Genomic DNA, 26318 nt, shown 5'->3' with positions numbered 1-26318 from the left:
CTGGGCTGTGTGTTGTATAGGCGAGGGATTATTGTACTGTACACTGGGCTGTGTGTTGTATAGGCGAGGGATTATTTTACTGTACACTGGGTTGTGTGTTGTATCGGTGAGGAATGAGGGATTATTGTACAGGGCACTGGGCTGAGTGTTGTACAAGTGAGAGATTATTGTCCTGTGCACTGGGTGTTGTACAGGCGTGGGATTATTGTACTGTACACTGGGTGTTGTACAGGCGAGGGATTATTGTAATGTACACTGCCGGATTATGTACAGGGAAGGTGTTGTACTGTACACTGCTGTGTGTTGTACAAGTGAGGTATTATTGTACTGTACACTGGGCAGGGTGTTGTACAAGTGAGGGATTATTGTGCAAGTGAGGGATTATTGTACAGTACTCTGCTAGGAGGTGCACAGCCGAGGGGTTTTTATACTGTGCACTGCTGTATGTTGTACTGGCTATAGGTTATTATACTGTACACTGGGCTGGGTACTGTACAGGCGAGGAATTGTACTGTACACTAAGCTGTGTATTGTACAAGTGAGGGTTTATTGTACTGTACACTGCTGTGTGTTGTACAAGTGAGGGTTTATTGTGCTGTACACTGGGCTGTGTGTTGTACAAGTGAGGGATTATTGTACTGCACACTGGGCTGTGTGTTGTACAAGTGAGGGATTATTGTACTGTACACTGGGCTGTGTGTTGTGTAGACGAGGGGTTATTGTACTGTACACTGGGCTGTGTGTTTAGTTGAGGAATTATTGTACTGTACACTGGGCTGTGTTGTATAGGCGAGGGATTATTGTACTGTGCACTGGGCTGTGTGTTTAGTTGAGGAATTATTGTACTGTACACTGGGCTGTGTGTTGTATAGATGAGGGATTATTGTACTGTACACTGTGCTGTGTTGTATAAGCGAGGGATTATTGTACTGTACACTGGGCTGTGTGTTGTACAAGTGAGGGATTATTGTACTGCACACTGGGCTGTGTGTTGTATAGGCGAGGGATTATTGTACTGTACACTGGGCTGTGTGTTGTACAGATGAGGGATTATTGTACTGCACACTGGGCTGTGTGTTGTACAAGTGAGGGATTATTGTACTGCACACTGGGCTGTGTGTTGTACTGGCGAGGGATTATTGTACTGTACACTGGGTTGTGTGTTGTACAAGTGAGGTATTATTGTACTGTACACAGGGCTGTGTGTTTTACAGGCGAGGGATTATTGTACTGTACACTGGGCAGTGTGTTGTACAGGCAAATAATTATTGTACTGCACACTGGGCTGTTTGTGCAGACGAAAGATTGTACTGTAAACTAGCTCCATGTTTTACAGGCGAGGTGTTGTACTGTACACTGGGTGTTGTATAGGCGAGGGGTTATAGTACTGTACATTGGGTGTTGTACAGGCGAGGGGTTTTTGTACTGTACGCTGGGCTGTGTGTATCGGCGAGGGATTATTGTACTGTACACTGGGCTGTGTGTTTTGGCAAGGGATTTAAAAAAATTATATGTTCATGGGATGTGGGTGTTGCTGGCGAGGCCAGCATTTATTGCCCATCCCTAATGTACAATACACTGGGCTGGGTGTTGTATAAGTGAGGGATGATTGTACTGTACACTGGGCTGTGTGTTGTTTCGGCGAGGGATTATTGTACTGTACACTGGGCTGTGTGTTGTTTCGGCGAGGGATTATTGTACTGTACACTGGGCTGTGTGTTGTATAGGCGAGAGATTATTGTACTGTACACTGGGCTGTGTGTTGTACAGGCAAGGTGTTATTGTACTGTACAGAGGGCTGTGTGTTGTATAGGCGAGGGATTATTGTACTGTACACTGGGCTGTGTGTTGTACAGATGAGGGATTATTGTACTGTACACTGGGCTGGGTGTTGTCCTGGCGAGGGATTATTGTACTGTACACTGGGCAGGGTGTTGTACAGGTGAGGAATTATTGTACTGTACAGTGGGCTGTGTGTTGTATAAACGAGGGATTATTGTACTGTACACTGGGCTGTGTGTTGTATAGGCGAGGGATTATTGTACTGTACACTGGGCTATGTGTTTACGCGAGGAATTGTACTGTACACTGGGCTGTGTGTTGTGTCGGCGAGGGATTATTGTACTGTACACTGGGCTGTGTATTTAGGCGAGGAATTATTGTACTGTACACTGGGCTGTGTGTTGTATAGGCGAGGGATTATTGTACTGTACACTGGGCTGTGTGTTGTCCCGGGAGGGATTATTGTACTATACTCTGGGCTTTGTGTTATATGGGCGAGGGATTATTGTACTGTGTTCTGGGCTGTGTGTTGTACAGATGAGGGATTATTGTACTGTACACTGGGCTGTGTGTGGTATAGGTGAAGGATTACTGTACTGTACACGGCTGTGTTGTACAAGTGAGGGATTATTGTACTGTACACTTGGCTGTGTGTTGTGTAGGCGAGGGATTATTGTACTGTACACTGGGCTGTGTGTTGTGCAAGTGAGGGATTATTGTACTGTACACTGGGCTGTCTGTTGTGTAGGTGAGGGATTATTGTACTGTACTCTGGTCTGTGTGTTGTGTAGACAAGGGATTATTGTACTGTACACTGGGCTGTGTGTTGTGTAGACAAGGGATTATTGTACTGTACACTGGGCTGTGTGTTGTACAGGTGAGGGATTATTGTACTGTACACTGGGCTGTGTGTTGTCCCAGGAGGGATTATTGTACTATACTCTGGGCTTTGTGTTATATGGGCGAGGGATTATTGTACTGTGTTCTGGGCTGTGTGTTGTACAGATGAGGGATTATTGTACTGTACACTGGTCTGTGTGTTGTATAGGTGAAGGATTACTGTACTGTACATGGCTGTGTTGTACAAGTGAGGGATTATTGTACTGTACACTGGGCTGTGTGTTGTATCGGCGAGGGATTATTGTACTGTACACTGGGTTGTGTGTTGTGCAAGTGAGGGATTATTGTACTGTACACTGGGCTGGGTGTTGTATAGGCGAGGGATTATTGTACTGTACACTGGGCTGTGTGTTGTGCAAGTGAGGGATTATTGTACTGTACACTGGGCTGTGTGTTGTATAGGCGAGGGATTATTGTACTGTACACTGGGCTGTGTGTTGTACAGGCGAGGGATTATTGTACTGTACACTGGGCTGTGTGTTGTATAGGTGAGGGATTACTTTACTGTACTCTGGGCTGTGTGTTGCACAGACGACGGATTATTGTACTGCACACTGGGATGTGTGTTGTTCAAGTGAGGGATTATTGTACTGTACTCTGGGCTGTGTGTTGTGTAGACGAGGGGTTATTGTACTGTACACTGGGCTGTGTGTTGTACAGATGAGGGATTATTGTACTGTACACTGGGCTGTGTTGTATAAGCGAGGGATTATTGTACTGTACACTGGGCTGTGTGTTGTATAGACGAGGGGTTATTGTACTGTACACTGGGCTGTGTGTTGTACAGATGAGGGATTATTGTACTGTACACTGGGCTGTGTTGTATAGGCGAGGGATTATTGTACTGTACACTGGGCTGTGTGTTTAGTTGAGGAATTATTGTACTGTACACTGGGCTGTGTTGTATAGGCGAGGGATTATTGTACTGTACACTGGGCTGTGTGTTTAGTTGAGGAATTATTGTACTGTACACTGGGCTGTGTGTTTAATTGAGGGATTATTGTACTGTACATTGGGCTGTGTTGTATAAGCGAGGGATTATTGTACTGTACACTGGGCTGTGTGTTGTATAGGCGAGGGATTATTGTATTGCACACTGGGCTGGGTGTTGTACAGGCGAGGGATTATTGTACTGTGCACTGGGCTGGGTGTTGTACAGGCGAGGGATTATTGCACTGTACTCTGGGCTGGGTGTTGTATAGACGAGGGGTTATTGTACTGTACACTGGGCTGTGTGTTGTATATGCGAGGGATTATTGTACTGTGCACTGGGCTGTGTGTTGTATAGACGAGGGGTTACTGTAATGTACACTGGGCTGTGTGTTGTACAGATGCGGGATTATTGTACTGTACACTGGGCTGTGTGTTGTATAGGCGAGGGATTATTGTACTGTGCACTGGGCTGTGTGTTGTATAGACGAGGGGTTATTGTAATGTACACTGGGCTGTGTGTTGTACAGATGCGGGATTATTGTACTGTACACTGGGCTGTGTGTTGTATAGGCGAGGGATTATTGTACTGTACACTGGGCTGTGTGTTGTATAGGCGAGGGATTATTGTACTGTACACTGGGCTGTGTTTTGTATAGGCGAGGGATTATTGTACTGTACACTGGGCTGTGTGTTGTATAGGCGAGGGATTATTGTACTGTACACTGGGCTGTGTGTTGTATAGGCGAGGGATTATTGTACTGTACACTGGGCTGTGTGTTGTATAGGCGAGGGATTATTGTACTGTACACTGGGCTGTGTGTTGTATAGGCGAGGGATTATTGTACTGTACACTGGGCTGTGTGTTGTGTTGGCGAGGGATTATTGTCCTGTACACTGGGCTGTGTGTTGTTTCGGCGAGGGATTATTGTACAGTACACTGGGCTGTGTGTTGTATAGGCGAGGGATTATTTTACTGTACACTAGGCTGTGTGTTGTGTAGGCGAGGGATTATTGTACTGTACACTGGGCTGTGTTGTTTTGACAAGGGGTTATTGTAATGTACACTGGGCTGTGTGTTGTACAGATGAGGGATTATTGTACTGTACACTGGACTGTGTGTTGTATAAGCGAGGGATTATTGTACTGTACACTGGGCTGTGTTTTGTATAGGCGAGGGATTATTGTACTGTGCACTGGGCTGTGTGTTTCGGCGAGGGATTATTGTACTGTACACTGGGCTGTGTGTTGTATAGGCGAGGGATTATTGTACTGTACACTGGGCTGTGTTTTGTATCGGCGAGGGATTATTGTACTGTACACTGGGCTGTGTGTTGTACCGGGAGGGATTATTGTACTGTACACTGGGCTGTGTTTTGTATAGGCGAGGGATTATTGTACTGTACACTGGGCTGTGTGTTGTATAGGCGAGGGATTATTGTACTGTACACTGGGCTGTGTGTTGTATACGTGAGGGATTATTGTACTGTACACTGGGCTGGGTGTTGTACAGGCGAGGGTTTAAAGTACAGTACATTGGGCTGTGTGTTGTATACGTGAGGGATTATTGTACTGTACACTGGGCTGTGTGTTGTACAGATGAGGGATTATTGTACTGTACACTGGGCTGTGTGTTGTACCGGGAGGGATTATTGTACTGTACACTGGGCTGTGTGTTGTACAGGCGAGGGTTTAAAGTACAGTACATTGGGCTGTGTGTTGTGTCGGTGAGGGTTTATTGTACTGTACACTGGGCTGGGTGTTCTATAGGTGAAGAATTATTGTACTGTACACGGCTGTTGTACAAGTGAGGGATTATTGTACTGTACACTGGGCTGTGTGTTGTATAGGTGAGGGATTATTGTACTGTACACTGGGCTGTGTGTTGTATAGGCGAGGGATTATTGTACTGTACACTGGGCTGTGTTTTGTATAGGCGAGGGACTATTGTACTGTACACTGGGCTGTGTGTTGTATAGGCGAGGGATTATTGTACTGTACACTGGGCTGTGTGTTGGTTAGGCGAGGGATTATTGTACTGTACACTGGGCTGTGTGTTGTATCGGCGAGGGATTATTGTACTGTACACTGGGCTGTGTGTTGTGTAGGCGAGGGATTATTGTACTGTGCACTGGGCTGTGTGTTGTTTCGGCGAGGGATTATTGTACTGTACACTGGGCTGTGTGTTGTATGGGCGAGAGATTATTGTACTGTACACTGGGCTGTGTGTTGTATAGGCGAGGGATTATTGTACTGTACACTGGGCTGTATGTTGTATAGGCGAGGGATTATTGCACTGTACACTGGGCTGTGTGTTGTATGGGCGAGAGATTATTGTACTGTGTTCTGGTCTGTGTGTTGTATAGACGAGGGGTTATTGTACTGTACACTGGGCTGTGTGTTGTACAGATGAGGGATTATTGTACTGTACACTGGACTGTGTGTTGTTTCGGCGAGGGATTATTGTACTGTGTTCTGGTCTGTGTGTTTTATAGACGAGGGGTTATTGTACTGTACACTGGGCTGTATGTTGTGCAAGTGAGGGATTATTGTACTGTACACTGGGCTGTGTGTTGTACAAGTGAGGGATTATTGTACTGTACACTGGGCTGTGTGTTGTACAAGTGAGGGATTATTGTACTGTACACTGGGCTGTGTGTTGTATAGGCGAGGGATTATTGTACTGTGTTCTGGTCTGTGTGTTGTATAGACGAGGGGTTATTGTACTGTACACTGGGCTGTGTGTTGTACAGATGAGGGATTATTGTACTGTACACTGGGCTCTGTGTTGTATAGGCGAGGGATTATTGTACTGTGCACTGGGCTGTATGTTGTACAAGTGAGGGATTATTGTACTGTACACTGGGCTCTGTGTTGTATAGGCGAGGGATTATTGTACTGTGCACTGGGCTGTATGTTGTACAAGTGAGGGATTATTGTACTGTACACTGGGCTGTGTGTTGTACAAGTGAGGGATTATTGTACTGTACACTGGGCTGTGTGTTGTACAAGTGAGGGATTATTGTACTGTACACTGGGCTGTGTGTTGTATCGGCGAGGGATTATTGTACTGTGTTCTGGTCTGTGTGTTGTATAGACGAGGGGTTATTGTACTGTACACTGGGCTGTGTGTTGTACAGATGAGGGATTATTGTACTGTGCACTGGGCTGTATGTTGTACAAGTGAGGTATAATTGTACTGTACACTGGGCTGTGTTGTTTTGACGAGGGGTTATTGTAATGTACACTGGGCTGTGTGTTGTACAGATGAGGGATTATTGTACTGTACACTGGACTGTGTGTTGTATAATCGAGGGATTATTGTACTGTACACTGGGCTGTGTTTTGTATAGGCGAGGGATTATTGTACTGTGCACTGGGCTGTGTGTTTCGGCGAGGGATTATTGTACTGTACACTGGGCTGTGTGTTGTATAGGCGAGGGATTATTGTACTGTACACTGGGCTGTGTTTTGTATCGGCGAGGGATTATTGTACTGTACACTGGGCTGTGTGTTGTACCGGGAGGGATTATTGTACTGTACACTGGGCTGTGTGTTGTATAGGCGAGGGATTATTGTACTGTACACTGGGCTGTGTGTTGTATAGGCGAGGGATTATTGTACTGTACACTGGGCTGTGTGTTGTATACGTGAGGGATTATTGTACTGTACACTGGGCTGGGTGTTGTACAGGCGAGGGTTTAAAGTACAGTACATTGGGCTGTGTGTTGTGTCGGTGAGGGTTTATTGTACTGTACACTGGGCTGGGTGTTCTATAGGTGAAGAATTATTGTACTGTACACGGCTGTTGTACAAGTGAGGGATTATTGTACTGTACACTGGGCTGTGTGTTGTATAGGTGAGGGATTATTGTACTGTACACTGGGCTGTGTGTTGTATAGGCGAGGGATTATTGTACTGTACACTGGGCTGTGTTTTGTATAGGCGAGGGACTATTGTACTGTACACTGGGCTGTGTGTTGTATAGGCGAGGGATTATTGTACTGTACACTGGGCTGTGTGTTGGTTAGGCGAGGGATTATTGTACTGTACACTGGGCTGTGTGTTGTATCGGCGAGGGATTATTGTACTGTACACTGGGCTGTGTGTTGTGTAGGCGAGGGATTATTGTACTGTGCACTGGGCTGTGTGTTGTTTCGGCGAGGGATTATTGTACTGTACACTGGGCTGTGTGTTGTATGGGCGAGAGATTATTGTACTGTACACTGGGCTGTGTGTTGTATAGGCGAGGGATTATTGTACTGTACACTGGGCTGTATGTTGTATAGGCGAGGGATTATTGCACTGTACACTGGGCTGTGTGTTGTATAGGCGAGGGATTATTGTACTGTACACTGGGCTGTGTGTTGTATGGGCGAGAGATTATTGTACTGTGTTCTGGTCTGTGTGTTGTATAGACGAGGGGTTATTGTACTGTACACTGGGCTGTGTGTTGTACAGATGAGGGATTATTGTACTGTACACTGGACTGTGTGTTGTTTCGGCGAGGGATTATTGTACTGTGTTCTGGTCTGTGTGTTTTATAGACGAGGGGTTATTGTACTGTACACTGGGCTGTATGTTGTGCAAGTGAGGGATTATTGTACTGTACACTGGGCTGTGTGTTGTACAAGTGAGGGATTATTGTACTGTACACTGGGCTGTGTGTTGTACAAGTGAGGGATTATTGTACTGTACACTGGGCTGTGTGTTGTATAGGCGAGGGATTATTGTACTGTGTTCTGGTCTGTGTGTTGTATAGACGAGGGGTTATTGTACTGTACACTGGGCTGTGTGTTGTACAGATGAGGGATTATTGTACTGTACACTGGGCTCTGTGTTGTATAGGCGAGGGATTATTGTACTGTGCACTGGGCTGTATGTTGTACAAGTGAGGGATTATTGTACTGTACACTGGGCTCTGTGTTGTATAGGCGAGGGATTATTGTACTGTGCACTGGGCTGTATGTTGTACAAGTGAGGGATTATTGTACTGTACACTGGGCTGTGTGTTGTACAAGTGAGGGATTATTGTACTGTACACTGGGCTGTGTGTTGTACAAGTGAGGGATTATTGTACTGTACACTGGGCTGTGTGTTGTACAAGTGAGGGATTATTGTACTGTACACTGGGCTGTGTGTTGTATAGGCGAGGGATTATTGTACTGTGTTCTGGTCTGTGTGTTGTATAGACGAGGGGTTATTGTACTGTACACTGGGCTGTGTGTTGTACAGATGAGGGATTATTGTACTGTACACTGGGCTCTGTGTTGTATAGGCGAGGGATTATTGTACTGTGCACTGGGCTGTATGTTGTACAAGTGAGGGATTATTGTACTGTACACTGGGCTCTGTGTTGTATAGGCGAGGGATTATTGTACTGTGCACTGGGCTGTATGTTGTACAAGTGAGGGATTATTGTACTGTACACTGGGCTGTGTGTTGTACAAGTGAGGGATTATTGTACTGTACACTGGGCTGTGTGTTGTACAAGTGAGGGATTATTGTACTGTACACTGGGCTGTGTGTTGTATCGGCGAGGGATTATTGTACTGTGTTCTGGTCTGTGTGTTGTATAGACGAGGGGTTATTGTACTGTACACTGGGCTGTGTGTTGTACAGATGAGGGATTATTGTACTGTGCACTGGGCTGTATGTTGTACAAGTGAGGTATAATTGTACTGTACACTGGGCTGTGTTGTTTTGACGAGGGGTTATTGTAATGTACACTGGGCTGTGTGTTGTACAGATGAGGGATTATTGTACTGTACACTGGACTGTGTGTTGTATAATCGAGGGATTATTGTACTGTACACTGGGCTGTGTTTTGTATAGGCGAGGGATTATTGTACTGTGCACTGGGCTGTGTGTTTCGGCGAGGGATTATTGTACTGTACACTGGGCTGTGTGTTGTATAGGCGAGGGATTATTGTACTGTACACTGGGCTGTGTTTTGTATCGGCGAGGGATTATTGTACTGTACACTGGGCTGTGTGTTGTACCGGGAGGGATTATTGTACTGTACACTGGGCTGTGTTTTGTATAGGCGAGGGATTATTGTACTGTACACTGGGCTGTGTGTTGTATAGGCGAGGGATTATTGTACTGTACACTGGGCTGTGTGTTGTATACGTGAGGGATTATTGTACTGTACACTGGGCTGGGTGTTGTACAGGCGAGGGTTTAAAGTACAGTACATTGGGCTGTGTGTTGTATACGTGAGGGATTATTGTACTGTACACTGGGCTGTGTGTTGTACAGATGAGGGATTATTGTACTGTACACTGGGCTGTGTGTTGTACCGGGAGGGATTATTGTACTGTACACTGGGCTGTGTGTTGTACAGGCGAGGGTTTAAAGTACAGTACATTGGGCTGTGTGTTGTGTCGGTGAGGGTTTATTGTACTGTACACTGGGCTGGGTGTTCTATAGGTGAAGAATTATTGTACTGTACACGGCTGTTGTACAAGTGAGGGATTATTGTACTGTACACTGGGCTGTGTGTTGTATAGGTGAGGGATTATTGTACTGTACACTGGGCTGTGTGTTGTATAGGCGAGGGATTATTGTACTGTACACTGGGCTGTGTTTTGTATAGGCGAGGGACTATTGTACTGTACACTGGGCTGTGTGTTGTATAGGCGAGGGATTATTGTACTGTACACTGGGCTGTGTGTTGGTTAGGCGAGGGATTATTGTACTGTACACTGGGCTGTGTGTTGTATCGGCGAGGGATTATTGTACTGTACACTGGGCTGTGTGTTGTGTAGGCGAGGGATTATTGTACTGTGCACTGGGCTGTGTGTTGTTTCGGCGAGGGATTATTGTACTGTACACTGGGCTGTGTGTTGTATGGGCGAGAGATTATTGTACTGTACACTGGGCTGTGTGTTGTATAGGCGAGGGATTATTGTACTGTACACTGGGCTGTATGTTGTATAGGCGAGGGATTATTGCACTGTACACTGGGCTGTGTGTTGTATAGGCGAGGGATTATTGTACTGTACACTGGGCTGTGTGTTGTATGGGCGAGAGATTATTGTACTGTGTTCTGGTCTGTGTGTTGTATAGACGAGGGGTTATTGTACTGTACACTGGGCTGTGTGTTGTACAGATGAGGGATTATTGTACTGTACACTGGACTGTGTGTTGTTTCGGCGAGGGATTATTGTACTGTGTTCTGGTCTGTGTGTTTTATAGACGAGGGGTTATTGTACTGTACACTGGGCTGTATGTTGTGCAAGTGAGGGATTATTGTACTGTACACTGGGCTGTGTGTTGTACAAGTGAGGGATTATTGTACTGTACACTGGGCTGTGTGTTGTACAAGTGAGGGATTATTGTACTGTACACTGGGCTGTGTGTTGTATAGGCGAGGGATTATTGTACTGTGTTCTGGTCTGTGTGTTGTATAGACGAGGGGTTATTCTACTGTACACTGGGCTGTGTGTTGTACAGATGAGGGATTATTGTACTGTACACTGGGCTCTGTGTTGTATAGGCGAGGGATTATTGTACTGTGCACTGGGCTGTATGTTGTACAAGTGAGGGATTATTGTACTGTACACTGGGCTCTGTGTTGTATAGGCGAGGGATTATTGTACTGTGCACTGGGCTGTATGTTGTACAAGTGAGGGATTATTGTACTGTACACTGGGCTGTGTGTTGTACAAGTGAGGGATTATTGTACTGTACACTGGGCTGTGTGTTGTACAAGTGAGGGATTATTGTACTGTACACTGGGCTGTGTGTTGTATCGGCGAGGGATTATTGTACTGTGTTCTGGTCTGTGTGTTGTATAGACGAGGGGTTATTGTACTGTACACTGGGCTGTGTGTTGTACAGATGAGGGATTATTGTACTGTGCACTGGGCTGTATGTTGTACAAGTGAGGTATAATTGTACTGTACACTGGGCTGTGTTGTTTTGACGAGGGGTTATTGTAATGTACACTGGGCTGTGTGTTGTACAGATGAGGGATTATTGTACTGTACACTGGACTGTGTGTTGTATAATCGAGGGATTATTGTACTGTACACTGGGCTGTGTTTTGTATAGGCGAGGGATTATTGTACTGTGCACTGGGCTGTGTGTTTCGGCGAGGGATTATTGTACTGTACACTGGGCTGTGTGTTGTATAGGCGAGGGATTATTGTACTGTACACTGGGCTGTGTTTTGTATCGGCGAGGGATTATTGTACTGTACACTGGGCTGTGTGTTGTACCGGGAGGGATTATTGTACTGTACACTGGGCTGTGTTTTGTATAGGCGAGGGATTATTGTACTGTACACTGGGCTGTGTGTTGTATAGGCGAGGGATTATTGTACTGTACACTGGGCTGTGTGTTGTATACGTGAGGGATTATTGTACTGTACACTGGGCTGGGTGTTGTACAGGCGAGGGTTTAAAGTACAGTACATTGGGCTGTGTGTTGTATACGTGAGGGATTATTGTACTGTACACTGGGCTGGGTGTTCTATAGGTGAAGAATTATTGTACTGTACACGGCTGTTGTACAAGTGAGGGATTATTGTACTGTACACTGGGCTGTGTGTTGTATAGGTGAGGGATTATTGTACTGTACACTGGGCTGTGTGTTGTATAGGCGAGGGATTATTGTACTGTACACTGGGCTGTGTTTTGTATAGGCGAGGGACTATTGTACTGTACACTGGGCTGTGTGTTGTATAGGCGAGGGATTATTGTACTGTACACTGGGCTGTGTGTTGGTTAGGCGAGGGATTATTGTACTGTACACTGGGCTGTGTGTTGTATCGGCGAGGGATTATTGTACTGTACACTGGGCTGTGTGTTGTGTAGGCGAGGGATTATTGTACTGTGCACTGGGCTGTGTGTTGTATAGGCGAGGGATTATTGTACTGTACACTGGGCTGTGTGTTGTATGGGCGAGAGATTATTGTACTGTACACTGGGCTGTGTGTTGTATAGGCGAGGGATTATTGTACTGTACACTGGGCTGTATGTTGTATAGGCGAGGGATTATTGCACTGTACACTGGGCTGTGTGTTGTATAGGCGAGGGATTATTGTACTGTACACTGGGCTGTGTGTTGTATGGGCGAGAGATTATTGTACTGTGTTCTGGTCTGTGTGTTGTATAGACGAGGGGTTATTGTACTGTTCACTGGGCTGTATGTTGTGCAAGTGAGGGATTATTGTACTGTACACTGGGCTGTGTGTTGTATTGGCGAGGGATTATTGTACTGTACACTGGGCTGTGTGTTGTATAGGCGAGGGATTATTGTACTGTACACTGGGCTGTGTGTTGTATCGGCGAGGGATTATTGTACTGTACACTGGGCTGTGTGTTGTTTCGGCGAGGGATTATTGCACTGTACACTGGGCTGTGTGTTGTATGGGCGAGAGATTATTGTACTGTGTTCTGGTCTGTGTGTTGTGTAGACCAGGGGTTATTGTACTGTGCACTGGGCTGTATGTTGTGCAAGTGAGGGATTATTGTACTGTACACTGGGCTGTGTGTTGTATAGGCGAGGGATTATTGTACTGTACACTGGGCTGTGTGTTGTATAGGCGAGGGATTATTGCACTGTACACTGGGCTGTGTGTTGTATTGGCGAGAGATTATTGTACTGTGTTCTGGTCTGTGTGTTGTATAGACGAGGGGTTATTGTACTGTAAACTCGGCTGTGTGTTGTACAGATGAGGGATTATTGTACTGTGCACTGGGCTGTATGTTGTACAAGTGAGGGATTATTGTACTGTACACTGGGCTGTGTGTTGTATAGGCGAGGGATTATTGTACTGTACACTGGGCTGTGTGTTGTATAGGCGAGGGATTATTGCACTGTACACTGGGCTGTGTGTTGTATGGGCGAGAGATTATTGTACTGTGTTCTGGTCTGTGTGTTGTATAGACGAGGGGTTATTGTACTGTACACTGGGCTGTGTGTTGTACAGATGAGGGATTATTGTACTGTACACTGGGCTGTGTGTTGTATAAGTGAGGGATTATTGTACTGTACACTGGGCTGTGTGTTGTATAGGTGAGGGTTTATTGTACTGTACACTGGGCTGTGTGTTGTATCGGCGAGGGATTATTGCACTGTACACTGGGCTGTGTGTTGTATGGGCGAGAGATTATTGTACTGTGTTCTGGTCTGTGTGTTGTACAGATGAGGGATTATTGTACTGTACACTGGACTGTGTGTTGTATAAGTGAGGGATTATTGTACTGTACACTGGGCTGTGTGTTGTGTAGGCGAGGGATTATTGTACTGTACACTGGGCTGTGTGTTGTTTCGGCGAGGGATTATTGTACTGTACACCTGGATGTGTGTTGTACAGGCGAGGGATTATTGTACTGTACACTGGGCTGTGTGTTGTGTCGGTGAGGGATTATTGTACTGTACACTGGGCTGTGTGTTTAGCCGAGGGATTATTGTACTGTACACTGGTCTGTGTGTTCTGTAGGCAAGGGATTATTGTACTGTACACTGGGATGTGTGTTGTACAGACGAGGGATTATTGTACAGTACACTGGGCTGTGTGTTGTACTGGTGAGGGATTATTGTACTGTACACTGGGCTGTGTGTTGTACAGACGAGGGATTATTGTACAGTACACTGGGCTGTGTGTTGTACAGATGAGGGATTATTGTACTGTGCACTGGGCTGTGTGTTGTACTGGTGAGGGATTATTGTACTGTATACTCGGCTGTGTGTTGTACAGGCGAGGGATTATTGTACCGTACACTGGGCTGTGTGTTGTGTCGGCGAGGGATTATTGTACTGTACACTGGGCTGTGTTTTGTTTCGGCGAGGGATTATTGTACTGTACACTGGGCTTTGTGTTGTACAGATGTGGGATTATTGTACTGTACACTGTGCTGTGTGTTGAACAGGCGAGGGATTATTGTACTGTACAGTGGGCTGTATGTTGCTCAGATGAGGGATTATTGTACAGTACACTGGGCTGTGTGTTGTACAGGCGAGGGATTATTGTACTGTACACTGGGCTGTGTGTTGTATAGGCGAGGGATTATTGTACTGTACACTGGGCTGTGTGTTGTACAGGCGAGGGATTATTGTACTGTACACTGGGCTGTGTGTTGTATAGGCGAGGGATTATTATACTGTACACTGGGCTGTGTGTTGTATAGGTGAGGGATTATTGTACTGTACACTGGGCTGCGTGTTGTATAAGCGAGGGATTATTGTACTGTACATTGGGCTGTGTTTTGTTTCAGCGAGGGATTATTGTACTGTACACTGGGCTGTGTTGGCGAGGGATTATTGTACTGTACACTCGGCTGTGTGTTGTACAGGCGAGGGATTATTGTACTGTACACTGGGCTGTGTGTTGTATAGGCGAGGGATTATTGTACTGTACACTGGGCTGTATGTTGTATCGGCGAGGAATTATTGTACTGCACTCTGGGCTGTGTGTTGTATAGGCGAGGGATTATTGTACTGTACACTGGGCTGTGTTGGCGAGGGATTATTGTACTGTACACTCGGCTGTGTGTTGTATAGGCGAGGGATTATTGTACTGTACACTGGGCTGTATGTTGTATAGGCGAGGAATTATTGTACTGCACTCTGGGCTGTGTGTTGTATAAGCGAGCGATTATTGTACTGTACACTGGGCTGTGTGTTGTCAAGGCGAGGGAGTATTATACTGCACTCTGGGCTGTATGTTGTATAGGCGAGGGATTATTGTACTGTACACTGGGCTGTCTGCTGTGTAGGCGAGGGATTATTGTACTGTACACTTGGTTGTGTGTTGTATAGGCGAGGGATTATTGTACTGTACACGGGGCTGTGTGTTGTACAGGCGAGGGATTATTGTACTGGACACTGGGCTGTGTGTTGTACAGGCGAGGGTTTATTTTACAATACACTCGGCAGTGTGTTGTACAGACGTGGGATTATTGTACTGTACACTGGGCTGTGTGTTGTATTGGCGAGGGTTTATTTTACAGTGCACTGGGCTGGATCTTGAATGAGTGTCGGTACTTTTGCTCTTGTCGTCTGCTTGTATTTAATGGTAGAGTCGTGCTTCTTGCAAGTCTTGCACTTGTTCTTGTTAAAATACTTTCAAAATAAGTCCCCGAGCTATTTTTGGGTGTCACTTGGTACTTCCTGCATTACACAAGGTCAGTCAGTTGACACTTTTTGTTGCGGGACTATTTAGTGTGGAACATGTGACAGGTCCGACTGATAGCCCACATATGTGCTTTGACTCGTTAGTGTCCCTGCTCCAATTATCCAAGTAACTTCAAAATATAATTCACATGTGCAACAGCACCATTGGAATATTTCCCAGAGACTTCCGGAACTTTGTAGCAGGCTGACCTTTTCTTGATTCCACGGGATGCGACTTGTCGTCAATTTTCTCTGCAACTGAAGTTTAAAGTAATCCCACCGATGAATCTGATAAAATCATTCAAACCTTTACAGCCCTGGCTCAGTGGCTCTCACTCTCGCCTCGGAGTCAGAAGGTCGTGGGTTCGAGCCCCCGCTCCAGAGACTCGAGCCCCGTAATCCAGGCCCCGACACTCCCCCCGGTACCCGTACCGAGGGAGCGCCGCACTGTCGGAGGGGCCGTCTGCCCTCTCAGGCGGGACGTAAAAGATCCCACGGCCCCTATTGGAAGAAGAGTAGGTGGGGGGAGTTCTCCCCGGTGTCCTGGGGCCAATATTTATCCCTCAACCAACACCTAAAAACAGACGATTTGGTCATTATCACATTGATGTTTGTGGGATGTTGCTGTGCGCAAATTGGCTGCTGCGTTTCCTACATTACAACAGTGACTGTACTTCAAAAAGTACTTCATTGTCTGTGAAACGCTTTGGGACGTCCTGAGGTCATGAAAGGCGCTGGAGAAACACAAGTTCTGTTTTTTCCCCTTTTGTTCCTGTCATTTGAATTAAGCACTCCTGCTCATCCAAACTCCATTGCCCGCACCCTATGCTCACCCATTACCCCCTGTCCTCGCTGGCTCCCAGTCCCCCGCCAAAGCCTCAGGTTTAAAATTCTCCTTCACTTCCTTGTCCTTCTCTCTTGCTGTAACCTCCTTTGACCTCCCCCCACACTCTCCATTCTTATGACTCCGTCTCTTGTACCTCCTCCCCTCCCTCGCCCCACCATTGGTGGCCATGCCTACAGCGCTCTCCGCCTTCCCCCCACCACCAGCCCCCATCCTTTAGCACCCTCCTCAAAACCCACCTCTTTGACCAAGCTTTTGGCTATCTTTTCCGAATCTCTCTTCCTTTAACACGGCGACCACTTTGCCCTCAAGCCTCTGCGAGGGGCCTCTGGACGTTTGTCTACGTTAAAGGCACTGTCCAAGTGCGATTTGTTGTTGCAAATACCATGGAAAAGTAGGAATGCTGTGTAGATAATTTGGAATGAAGGGACTTTGAATTAAGAGTCGGCTGCATCGCAGTGTTTCATTATGACCTGCTCCATCTCTGCCTCGTCACCTTGTGGCCATGTCCGTCCTTCATAATTGTGGCACTGTGCGTTCACTACAGCGTTCCTCAACCTCTATCTAACGATCATTCGAAAAAGTTTAATTTCTAAATGGTGAGGAGCTAGGAGCAGAGAGGTTTAAGGGTCCATGTACAGAAATCGTTAAAAACTAGTGGAAAGGTACAAAAAATAATTTAAAAGGCTAATGGAACGTTGGCCTTTATCTTGGAGGCTGGAATACAAAGGGGAGGAAGTTCTGTTCCTGCCGTACAGGGCTCTGGTTAGACCCCATCTGGAGATGGATCGATTTTTGTTGGGTGAGGGGATTAAGTGTTACAGAACCAAGGCGGGTAAATGGAGTTAAGATACAGATCAGCCATGATCTGATTGAATGGTTGAACAGGCTCGAGGGGCTGAATGGCCTCCTCCTGTTCCTATGCTCAGTGTGTAGTATTGTCAGGTCCCTTCGACTAACCAGATTGCAGAATCGCACACTGCTGTCCTTTCAACCTATCGCATCTCAGAGCTTTGGCCAGTCAGATCCCTTTGACCAATTGAACGACCAATTGTCTTCTGCCAAAGCAAGCTGCTGTGGTATGGCCGCCATGACAGTTCCTCAGAATTGGACACAATAGAACCCCAGCTGAGGACTAACCAGTGATTTATAAAGGTTTAGCATAACTTCCTTGAAGGACGTCCATCTGAAGGCTGGAAGCATAGGCTGTGATCTCACCGGCAGCAGTTTCGGGACAAGGTGTGAAATTAAATTAAATAAACCATAAAAAATGCAAACCAAGCACTGGGGTTCATTTCTAGAGGGATAGAATTGAAAAGCAGAGAAGTTATGTTAAACTTGTATAGAACCTTGGTTAGACCACACTTGGAATATTGTGCACAGTTCTGGTCTCCATATCACACTTGGAATATTGTGCACAGTTCTGGTCTCCATATCACACTTGGAATATTGTGCACAGTTCTGGTCTCCATATCACACTTGGAATACTGGGCACAGTTCTGGTCTCCATATCACACTTGGAATACTGGGCACAGTTCTGGTCTCCATATCACACTTGGAATACTGGGCACAGTTCTGGTCTCCATATCACACTTGGAGCACTGTGAACAGTTCTGGTCTCCATATCGCACCTCCCAAACCCGCGACCTCTACCACCTAGAAGGACAAGAGCAGCAGGCACATGGGAACAACACCACCTGCAGGTTCCCCTCCAAGTCACACACCATCCTGACGTGGAAATATATCGCTGTTCCTTCATTGTCACTGGGTCAAAATCCTGGAACTCCCTCCTTAACAGCACTGTGGGAGAACCGTCACCACACGGACTGCAGCGGTTCAAGAAAGTGGCTCACCACCACCTTCTCAAGGGGCAATTAGGGATGGGCAATAAATGCCGGCCTCGCCAGCGACGCCCACATCCCATGAACGAATAAAAAAAATACTATGCACAGTTCTGGTCTCCATATCACACTTGGAATACTGGGCACAGTTCTGGGCTCCATATCACACTTGGAGCACTGGGCACAGTTCTGGGCTCCATATCACACTTGGAATACTGGGCACAGTTCTGGTCTGCATATCACACTTGGAGCACTGGGCACAGTTCTGGGCTCCATATCACACTTGGAGCACTGGGCACAGTTCTGGGCTCCATATCACACTTGGAGCACTGGGCACAGTTCTGGGCTCCATATCACACTTGGAGCACTGGGCACAGTTCTGGTCTCCATATTATAAAATGGATATAGAGGCACTGGAGAAGGTGCAAAAAAGATTTACAAGGATGATCCCAGAACTGAGAGGTTATAAATATCAGGAAAGGCTGAACAGACTGGGGCTCTTTTCTCTAGAAAAGAGAAGGCTGAGGGGTGACCTGATAGAGGTCTTTAAAATTATGAAAGGTTTGATAGCTTTCGTCACCTCCCCCCCCCCCGCCCAATCTCTGTAACCTCCTCCTGCCCTACAACCCCTCGAGATCTCTGCGTTCCTCCAATTCCGGCCTCTGGCGTATCCCCAATTCCCATCACTCCACCATTGGCGGCCGTGCCTTCAGCTGCCTCGGCCCTGAGCTCTGGAATTCCCTCCCTAAACCTCTCCGCCTCTCTCTCTCCTTCTTTAAGACGCTCCTTAAAACCGACCTCTTTGACCGAGCTTTTGGTCACCTGTCCTAATATCTCCTTATGTGGCTCGGTGTCAAATTTTGTTTGATAATCGCTCCTGGGAAGTGCCATGGGACATTTAACTACGTTAAAGGTGCTATATAAATGCAAATTGTTGTTGTTGTCTGGGCCTGTATGTTGCTCCAGCCCCAAACCCAACACGGTTAACTCTCAGCTGCCCTCCGAAGTGGCCTAGCAAGCCACTCAGTTATACCCGAACATCACCAGTGGTTCAGGAAGAAGGCCCTCCACCAGCTTCTCAAGGGGCAACTCGGGGCGGGCAGTAAATGCCGGCCTTGCCAGCGACGCCCACTTCCCCAGAATGTTCTTTCGGGAGGTGGAGAGACTGGTCGGCTGTAATGGAGCACAGTGGAGCAGGTGGCTGCACTGCCTCTTGTTTCTGTTTCTCTCGCTGCCCGCAGGCTTGTGCTCTCAGGGAGTATAATAGGCGGAACAGCCAGAAGTTTGCTTAGGGAGTGCTCTGACCTCATTCCACCCTTCCCGAGGCGGTTCTCCTTTTATAAGGCTGCCTCTCGGCGTTGCTGAGCAGGTTCCCGTCTCCCCTCCCCCCGGTAGTCATTTATCTCATTGCTGCTGGCGGGATCTTGCTGTGCCCAAATCGGCTGCGACCTTTCCCCAGTGGACTACGCTTCAGAAGTACCTCACTGGATGCGAAGGGCTTCGGGAAGGCCCGAGGACGTGAAATGTGCTGTCGAAATGTCCTTCCGTGTTAGGTGCTCGTCAGCCGTGGCTCAGTCGGTCTCTCTCTCGCCTCTGAGACGGAAGGTGGTGGGTTCGAGCCCATAATCCAAGCCCGATACACTCCAGTGCCAGTACTGAGGGAGTGCCGCATTGTCAGAGGGGCTGTCTTTCGGACGGGGCGTTAAACCGAGGCCCCCGTCTGCCCCTCTCAGGTGGGATGTAAAAGATCCCACGGCCACTTTTGGAAGAAGAGCTGGGGGGCGGGGGGTGGTGGGGGTGGGGGGAGAGTTCTCCCCGGTGTCCTAGGGCCGATGTTTATCCCTCGACTGAAAATAGATGACCTGGTCATTTATCACATTGCTGTTTGTGGGATCTTGCTGTGCGCACATTTTATGCTGCATTCCCCATACTACAACAGTGACTACACTTCAAAAAAAAAGTACTCCATTGGCTGTGAGGGGCTTTGGGACGTCCTGAGGTGGTGAAAGGGGCCGGAGAAATGCGAGTCTATTTTCTGGAGGTTCGTTATCGAGGCCTGACGTGTAATTCGATTGTCATCGGCCCCCCTGTTGTGAGGTTCCTGTCGTATCACTTGCAGAGCCGAGGGAGATCTGATCGCCGCGTCAAGCCGCCCACAGAAACCACGGCACAAACTTTCCACTCTGCTGACAGCTGACAGAGTCACGATGGGCGTGAGTGTCCTCATTTGAGCTGCGGCCGAGACTTTCCAACCTTCAGACTGGGCGGGGCAGCGGTACCGCCACTGAGAGCGAAGCCCAGAAAAGCCTCGGCCCATCTGCTGCTGAAACCCTCATCCGTGCCTTTGTCACCTCCACACTCGGCTATTCCAATGCTCTCCTGGCCCGGCCTCCCGTAAATTGAGCTCATCCAAAACTCTGCTCCCCCCCCCCCCCCCCCCCCCCCCCGTATCCTAACTCGCACCAAGTCCCGTTCTCCCATCACCCCCACTGTGCTCGCTGACCGACAGTGGCTCCTGGTCGGGGGACGCCTCCATTTTAAAATTCTCTTCCTTGTTTTCAAATCCCTTCATGGCCCTCGCCCCTCCCTATCTCTATGACCTCCTCCAGCCTCTAGAAACCTCCGAGATTTCTGCGCTCCTCCAATTCCGGCCTCTTGCCCATCCCCGATTCCCATCGCTCCACCATTGGTGGCCGTGCCTTCAGCCGCCTGGGCCCTAAGCTCTGGAATTCCCTCCCTAAACCTTTCCGCCTCTCTCTCTCCTCCTTTAAGACGCTCCTTAAAACCTACCTCTTTGACCAAGCTTTTGGTCACCTGTCCGAATATCTCCTTATGGGGCTCGGTGTCAAAATTTGTCTGATTTACGCTCCTGTGAAGCACCCTGGGACGTTTTTTTATGTCAAAGGCGCTATATAAATGCAGGTTGCCAAGCAAGCAACCCGCAGGTTGTGAGTTCAAATCACAATGTAGGTCCAGACCCAGTGGGGGGAGGCAGGTCCCTTCCTCTGAAGTGTCAGCCCGTGCCTCAGTGGGTCTCACCCTTGGAGTCAGAAGGTCGTGGGTCTGAGCCCCCACTCCAGAGACTCGAGCCCCGTAATCCAGGCCCCGACACTCCCCCCGATGCCGGTACTGAGGGAGCGCCGCACTGTCGGAGGGGCCGTCTTTCGGATGAGGGCAAGTTGTTGAGCTCAGACGCGACACAATCCGGTAACTTGTGGGCTGGCACCAGAGGAAGCAAATGACTGAAAAACTCCCATATTGTTAACAAAAAGCCAATCTAATTCACTAGAGAAGGAAAGAACTGGCATTTCTACAGTGCCTTTCACCACCTCAGGACGTCCCAAAGTGCTTCACAGCCAATGAAATACTTTTGAAGCACTGTTATAATGTGGGAAACACAGCAGCAAATTTGCGCACAGCAAGATCCCACAAACAGCAATGTGGTAAAACCCAGACAGTCTGTTTTTAGTGGTGTTGGTCGAGGGATAAATATTGGCCCCAGGACGCTGAGGAGAACTCCCACCCACCCCCCCCCCCCCCCCCCGCTCTTCTTCCAATAACGTCTCATCCGAAAGACGGCCCCTCCGACAGGGCGGCGCTCCCTCAGTACCGGCACCAGGGTGGGGGGTGTCGGGTGTCGGGCCTGGATTACGGGGCTCGAGTCTCTGGAGCGGGGGCTCGGGCCCTCGACCCTCTGACTCCGAGGCGGGAGTGAGACCCACTGAGGCACGGCTGCTTAAGCGGGGCGGGGCGGGGCGGGGGAGGGGGGAGAGGCGGGAGGAGTTTAGGTGAGGTGGAGAGCAGCATCACCTCCCAATGGGAGGGAGCCATTCGGAGGGAAGCGGAAGGAACAAGACGAGGACATAGCCCAAGTTTAGGCGAGGCGCACACTACGGAAAAGGCATGAAAGGGAACTGTTCCACTGGAAGTGTGTGCTGTATTAGCTTTTAGTGCATTAATGGAGTGATCACAGATAGACGTCCCACCTACATACATGTGTTACATACATGTGTCATCCCTGGCTCAGTCGCACTCACTCTTGCCTCCCGAGTCAGAAGGTCGGGGGTTCACGTCCCGCTCCGAATACTTGAGCACAAAATCTAGGCCGACTGAGGGGGGGCCGTCTTTCGGATGAGACGTTAAACCGAGGCCCCCCGTCTGCCCTCTCAGGTGGGACGTAAAAGATCCCACGGCCGCTATTGGAAGAAGAGTGGGGGTGGGGGTGGGGGTGGGAGTTCTCCCCGGTGTCTTGGGGCCGATATTTATCTTTCAGTCAACATCACTAAAACAGACGATCTGGTCATTTATCACATTGCTGTTTGTGGGATCTTGCTGTGCACAAATTGGCTGCTGCGATTCCTACATTAGAACAGTGACCGCACTCTTTAAAAAGTATTTAACTGGCTTTGAATCACTTTGGGAGGTCCTGTGGACCTGATAAGAGGCCAGAAAATGCAAGTCCGTCCTTTCTTTATGGGCATAGGACAAATCATTCCTCCACTGGTCACTTGTGCGACGTCCAGATACACAGGACGTGGGCTATCAGGATCGATAGATTTTTGTTGGGTGAGGGTACTAAGGGTCACGGAACCAAAGCGGGTAAATGGGGCTAAGGTACAGATCAGCCATAATCGAATTAAATGGCTCGAGGGGCTGAATGGCCTACACTGGTTCCTATCATCCTATCTCCGTGAGGGCTCTCACCCTCCACCGCCCTGCCACGACCCCAAGTGGTGGCCCTGTCAGCCCTGTGATCACCCTGTGTATAAAGAGTTGGTTCTGCTCTCACCCCTTGTTTCTCTCCCCGCTGCTAGCATTCAGCCAGCAAACATTTATCAAACCCGTTAATCTGGTTTCCTCTGCCTTTTCACACACCAGTTCTTAGCTGGTTATTTGTGTACACTCCTTTCCAGTCCTTCAGCTAAATTCTCAAACCTTCCAGCCCAGGACTTGGCGATTCACAGTTTACACTTGACATTCTCCAGTTGAAAGCTCTCGCCAGCCCAAGCGTCTTGGTTAGTGTCGGCCTGTGCCTCAGTGGGTCTCACTCTCCCCTCTCTGAGTCAGAAGGTCCTGGGTTTGAGACCCCGCTCCAGAGACTCGAGCCCCGTAATCCAGGCCCCGACACTCCCCCCGGTGCCGGTACTGAGGGAGCGCCGCACTGTCGGAGGGGCCGTCTTTCAGGATGAGACGTTAAACCGAGGCCCCCCGTCTGCCCTCTCAGGTGGACGTAAAAGATCCCACGGCCGCTATTGGAAGAAGAGCAGGGGGAGGGGGGGGAGTTCTCCCCAATGTCCTGGGGCCGATAAAACAGATGATCTGGTCGTTTATCTTAGAATGGTTACAGCACGGAAGGAGGCCGTTCAGCCCATCGAGCCCGTGCCGGCTCTCTGCAGGAGCAATCCAGCCAGTCCCACTCCCCCCGCCCTTTCCCTGTAGCCCTGCAAATTTTTTTTTCCCTTTTAAGTACTTATCCAGTTCCCTTTAGAAGGCCACGATTGAATCCGCCTCCAGCGCCCTTTCAGCAGTGCGTTCCCGATCGCTGCCGCTCGCTGCGTAAAAGAGAGTTTTATCTCGTCGCTGGTTGTGGGATCTTGCTGTGCACAAAATGGATAGCTGCGTTTCCCGACATGACCCAACAGCGGCTGCACTTCAAAAAGTGGCCGTGAAGCGCTTTGGGAACGTCCAGAGGTGGTGCAGGGCACTGTAGAAATGTAAGTTTTATTTCTTTAGCATCGGGGGTTGATGTTAGCGATGCAGCCTGTGGTGACTAACCAGCCAGAGGTGTTGTTGTGTCTTGACAGGCGTAAAGAGATGAGCGTTTCCGCCTGAATGAAGCGAGTCTCGACTCCCTCCGATTCTTACAGCAATGGCTTCAGCCTCCCTGGCCTGACCACCAGCGGAGCACTGTGTCCACCCTCCGCAGCCCTGGAGCAGCCCCCCGGGGAGATGCCCAGAGCTACAGGAACAGTCCGCGTCTACCTTCCCAACAAGCAGCGCACCGTGGTAAGTGACGCACTGCCGCCTGTGAGGGGGGGGGGGTCTCTGAACGGCAAGGGTCGGGTGGGGGGGTGTGGAGGTGGCAAATGAGCTCCAGGGGGATTAAATGAGCAGCAGGACTGGAATATAAAACAGACGAAGAATGTAACTTATAGAGGACTGGTTGGGACAGTGAGTCAGCACGGGTTAGATACAGAGTAAAGCTCCCTCTACACTGTCCCATCAAACACTCCCAGGGCAGGTACAGGGTTAGATACAGAGTAAAGCTCCCTCAACACTGTCCCATCAAACACTCCCAGGGCAGGTACAGGGTTAGATACAGAGTAAAGCTCCCTCTACACTGTCCCATCAAACACTCCCAGGGCAGGTACAGGGTTAGATACAGAGTAAAGCTCCCTCTACACTGTCCCATCAAACACTCCCAGGGCAGGTACAGGGTTAGATACAGAGTAAAGCTCCCTCTACACTGTCCCATCAAACACTCCCAGGGCAGGTATAGGGTTAGATACAGAGTAAAGCTCCCTCTACACTGTCCCATCAAACAGTCCCAGGGCAGGTACAGGGTTAGATACAGAGTAAAGCTCCCTCTACACCGTCCCATCAAACACTCCCAGGGCAGGTACAGGGTTAGATACAGAGTAAAGCTCCCTCTACACCGTCCCATCAAACACTCCCAGGGCAGGTACAGGGTTAGATACAGAGTAAAGCTCCCTCTACACTGTCCCATCAAACACTCCCAGGGCAGGTTTAGGGTTAGACACAGAGTAAAGCTCCCTCTACACTGTCCCATCAAAGACTCCCAGGGCAGGTACAGGGTTAGATACAGAGTAAAGCTCCCTCTACACTGTCCCATCAAACACTCCCAGGGCAGGTACAGGGTTAGATACAGAGTAAAGCTCCCTCTACACTGTCCCATCAAAGACTCCCAGGGCAGGTACAGGGTTAGATACAGAGTAAAGCTCCCTCTACACTGTCCCATCAAACACTCCCAGGGCAGGTACAGGGTTAGATACAGAGTAAAGCTCCCTCTACACTGTCCCATCAAACACTCCCAGGGCAGGTACAGGGTTAGATACAGAGTAAAGCTCCCTCTACACCGTCCCATCAAACACTCCCAGGGCAGGTACAGGGTTAGATACAGAGTAAAGCTCCCTCTACACTGTCCCATCAAACACTCCCAGGGCAGGTACAGGGTTAGATACAGAGTAAAGCTCCCTCTACACTGTCCCATCAAACACTCCCAGGGCAGGTACAGGGTTAGATACAGAGTAAAGCTCCCTCTGCACTGTCCCATCAAACACTCCCAGGGCAGGTACAGGGTTAGATACAGAGTAAAGCTCCCTCTACACTGTCCCATCAAACACTCCCAGGACAGGTACAGGGTTAGATACAGAGTAAAGCTCCCTCTACACCGTCCCATCAAACACTCCCAGGGCAGGTACAGGGTTAGATACAGAGTAAAGCTTCATCTGATTAAATATTGCTAAAGTTTTTGTGGGTGACACTGTCTCCGACTCTGATGACAATGTGAAACAAGAGGTTTTGGTGATTGGACCCCCTGTTGTATAACCATTTATCACAGCTGACTCGTGCTCTGATTTCTGCAGGTAAACGTGCGTGCGGGGACGACAGTGTATGACTGCTTGGACAAGGCACTTAAAGTCCGAGGACTGTCCCAGAAATGTTGTGCAGTCTACAGGTTCATTGATGGGTGAGTTATTTACAGGAGTGTTTCTGTCTGAGGAGTCCAGTGAATCCAGGGATCGGTGCGGATACACACAGTGCTGTACACAGCGATCAGTGCAGATACACACAGTGCTGTACACAGCGATCAGTGCAGATACACACAGTGCTGTACACAGCGATCAGTGCGGATACACACAGTGCTGTACACA

The 26318-nt window shown here is 48.5% G+C and overlaps 1 protein-coding gene across 1 annotated transcript in view; it reads left to right on the top strand.

The window, feature by feature from the left end:
* Nucleotides 1-26318, top strand: part of LOC137312786 (serine/threonine-protein kinase A-Raf-like) — a 57937-nt gene that overhangs the window by 9600 nt on the left and 22019 nt on the right. Inside the window, exons 3-4 of the mRNA XM_067979220.1 lie at nucleotides 24228-24429; nucleotides 26031-26134. Of these exons, the coding sequence (XP_067835321.1) occupies nucleotides 24256-24429; nucleotides 26031-26134 (278 nt within the window). The 5' untranslated portion in view covers nucleotides 24228-24255. The remainder of the gene's footprint in view (nucleotides 1-24227; nucleotides 24430-26030; nucleotides 26135-26318) is intronic.

The sequence above is a fragment of the Heptranchias perlo genome, unplaced genomic scaffold, assembly GCF_035084215.1.
Source record: "Heptranchias perlo isolate sHepPer1 unplaced genomic scaffold, sHepPer1.hap1 HAP1_SCAFFOLD_435, whole genome shotgun sequence".
NCBI classification, from domain to species: domain Eukaryota; kingdom Metazoa; phylum Chordata; class Chondrichthyes; order Hexanchiformes; family Hexanchidae; genus Heptranchias; species Heptranchias perlo.
Note: the sequence above shows the minus strand (reverse complement) of the source record. Positions and strands in the feature narration are given on the sequence as shown.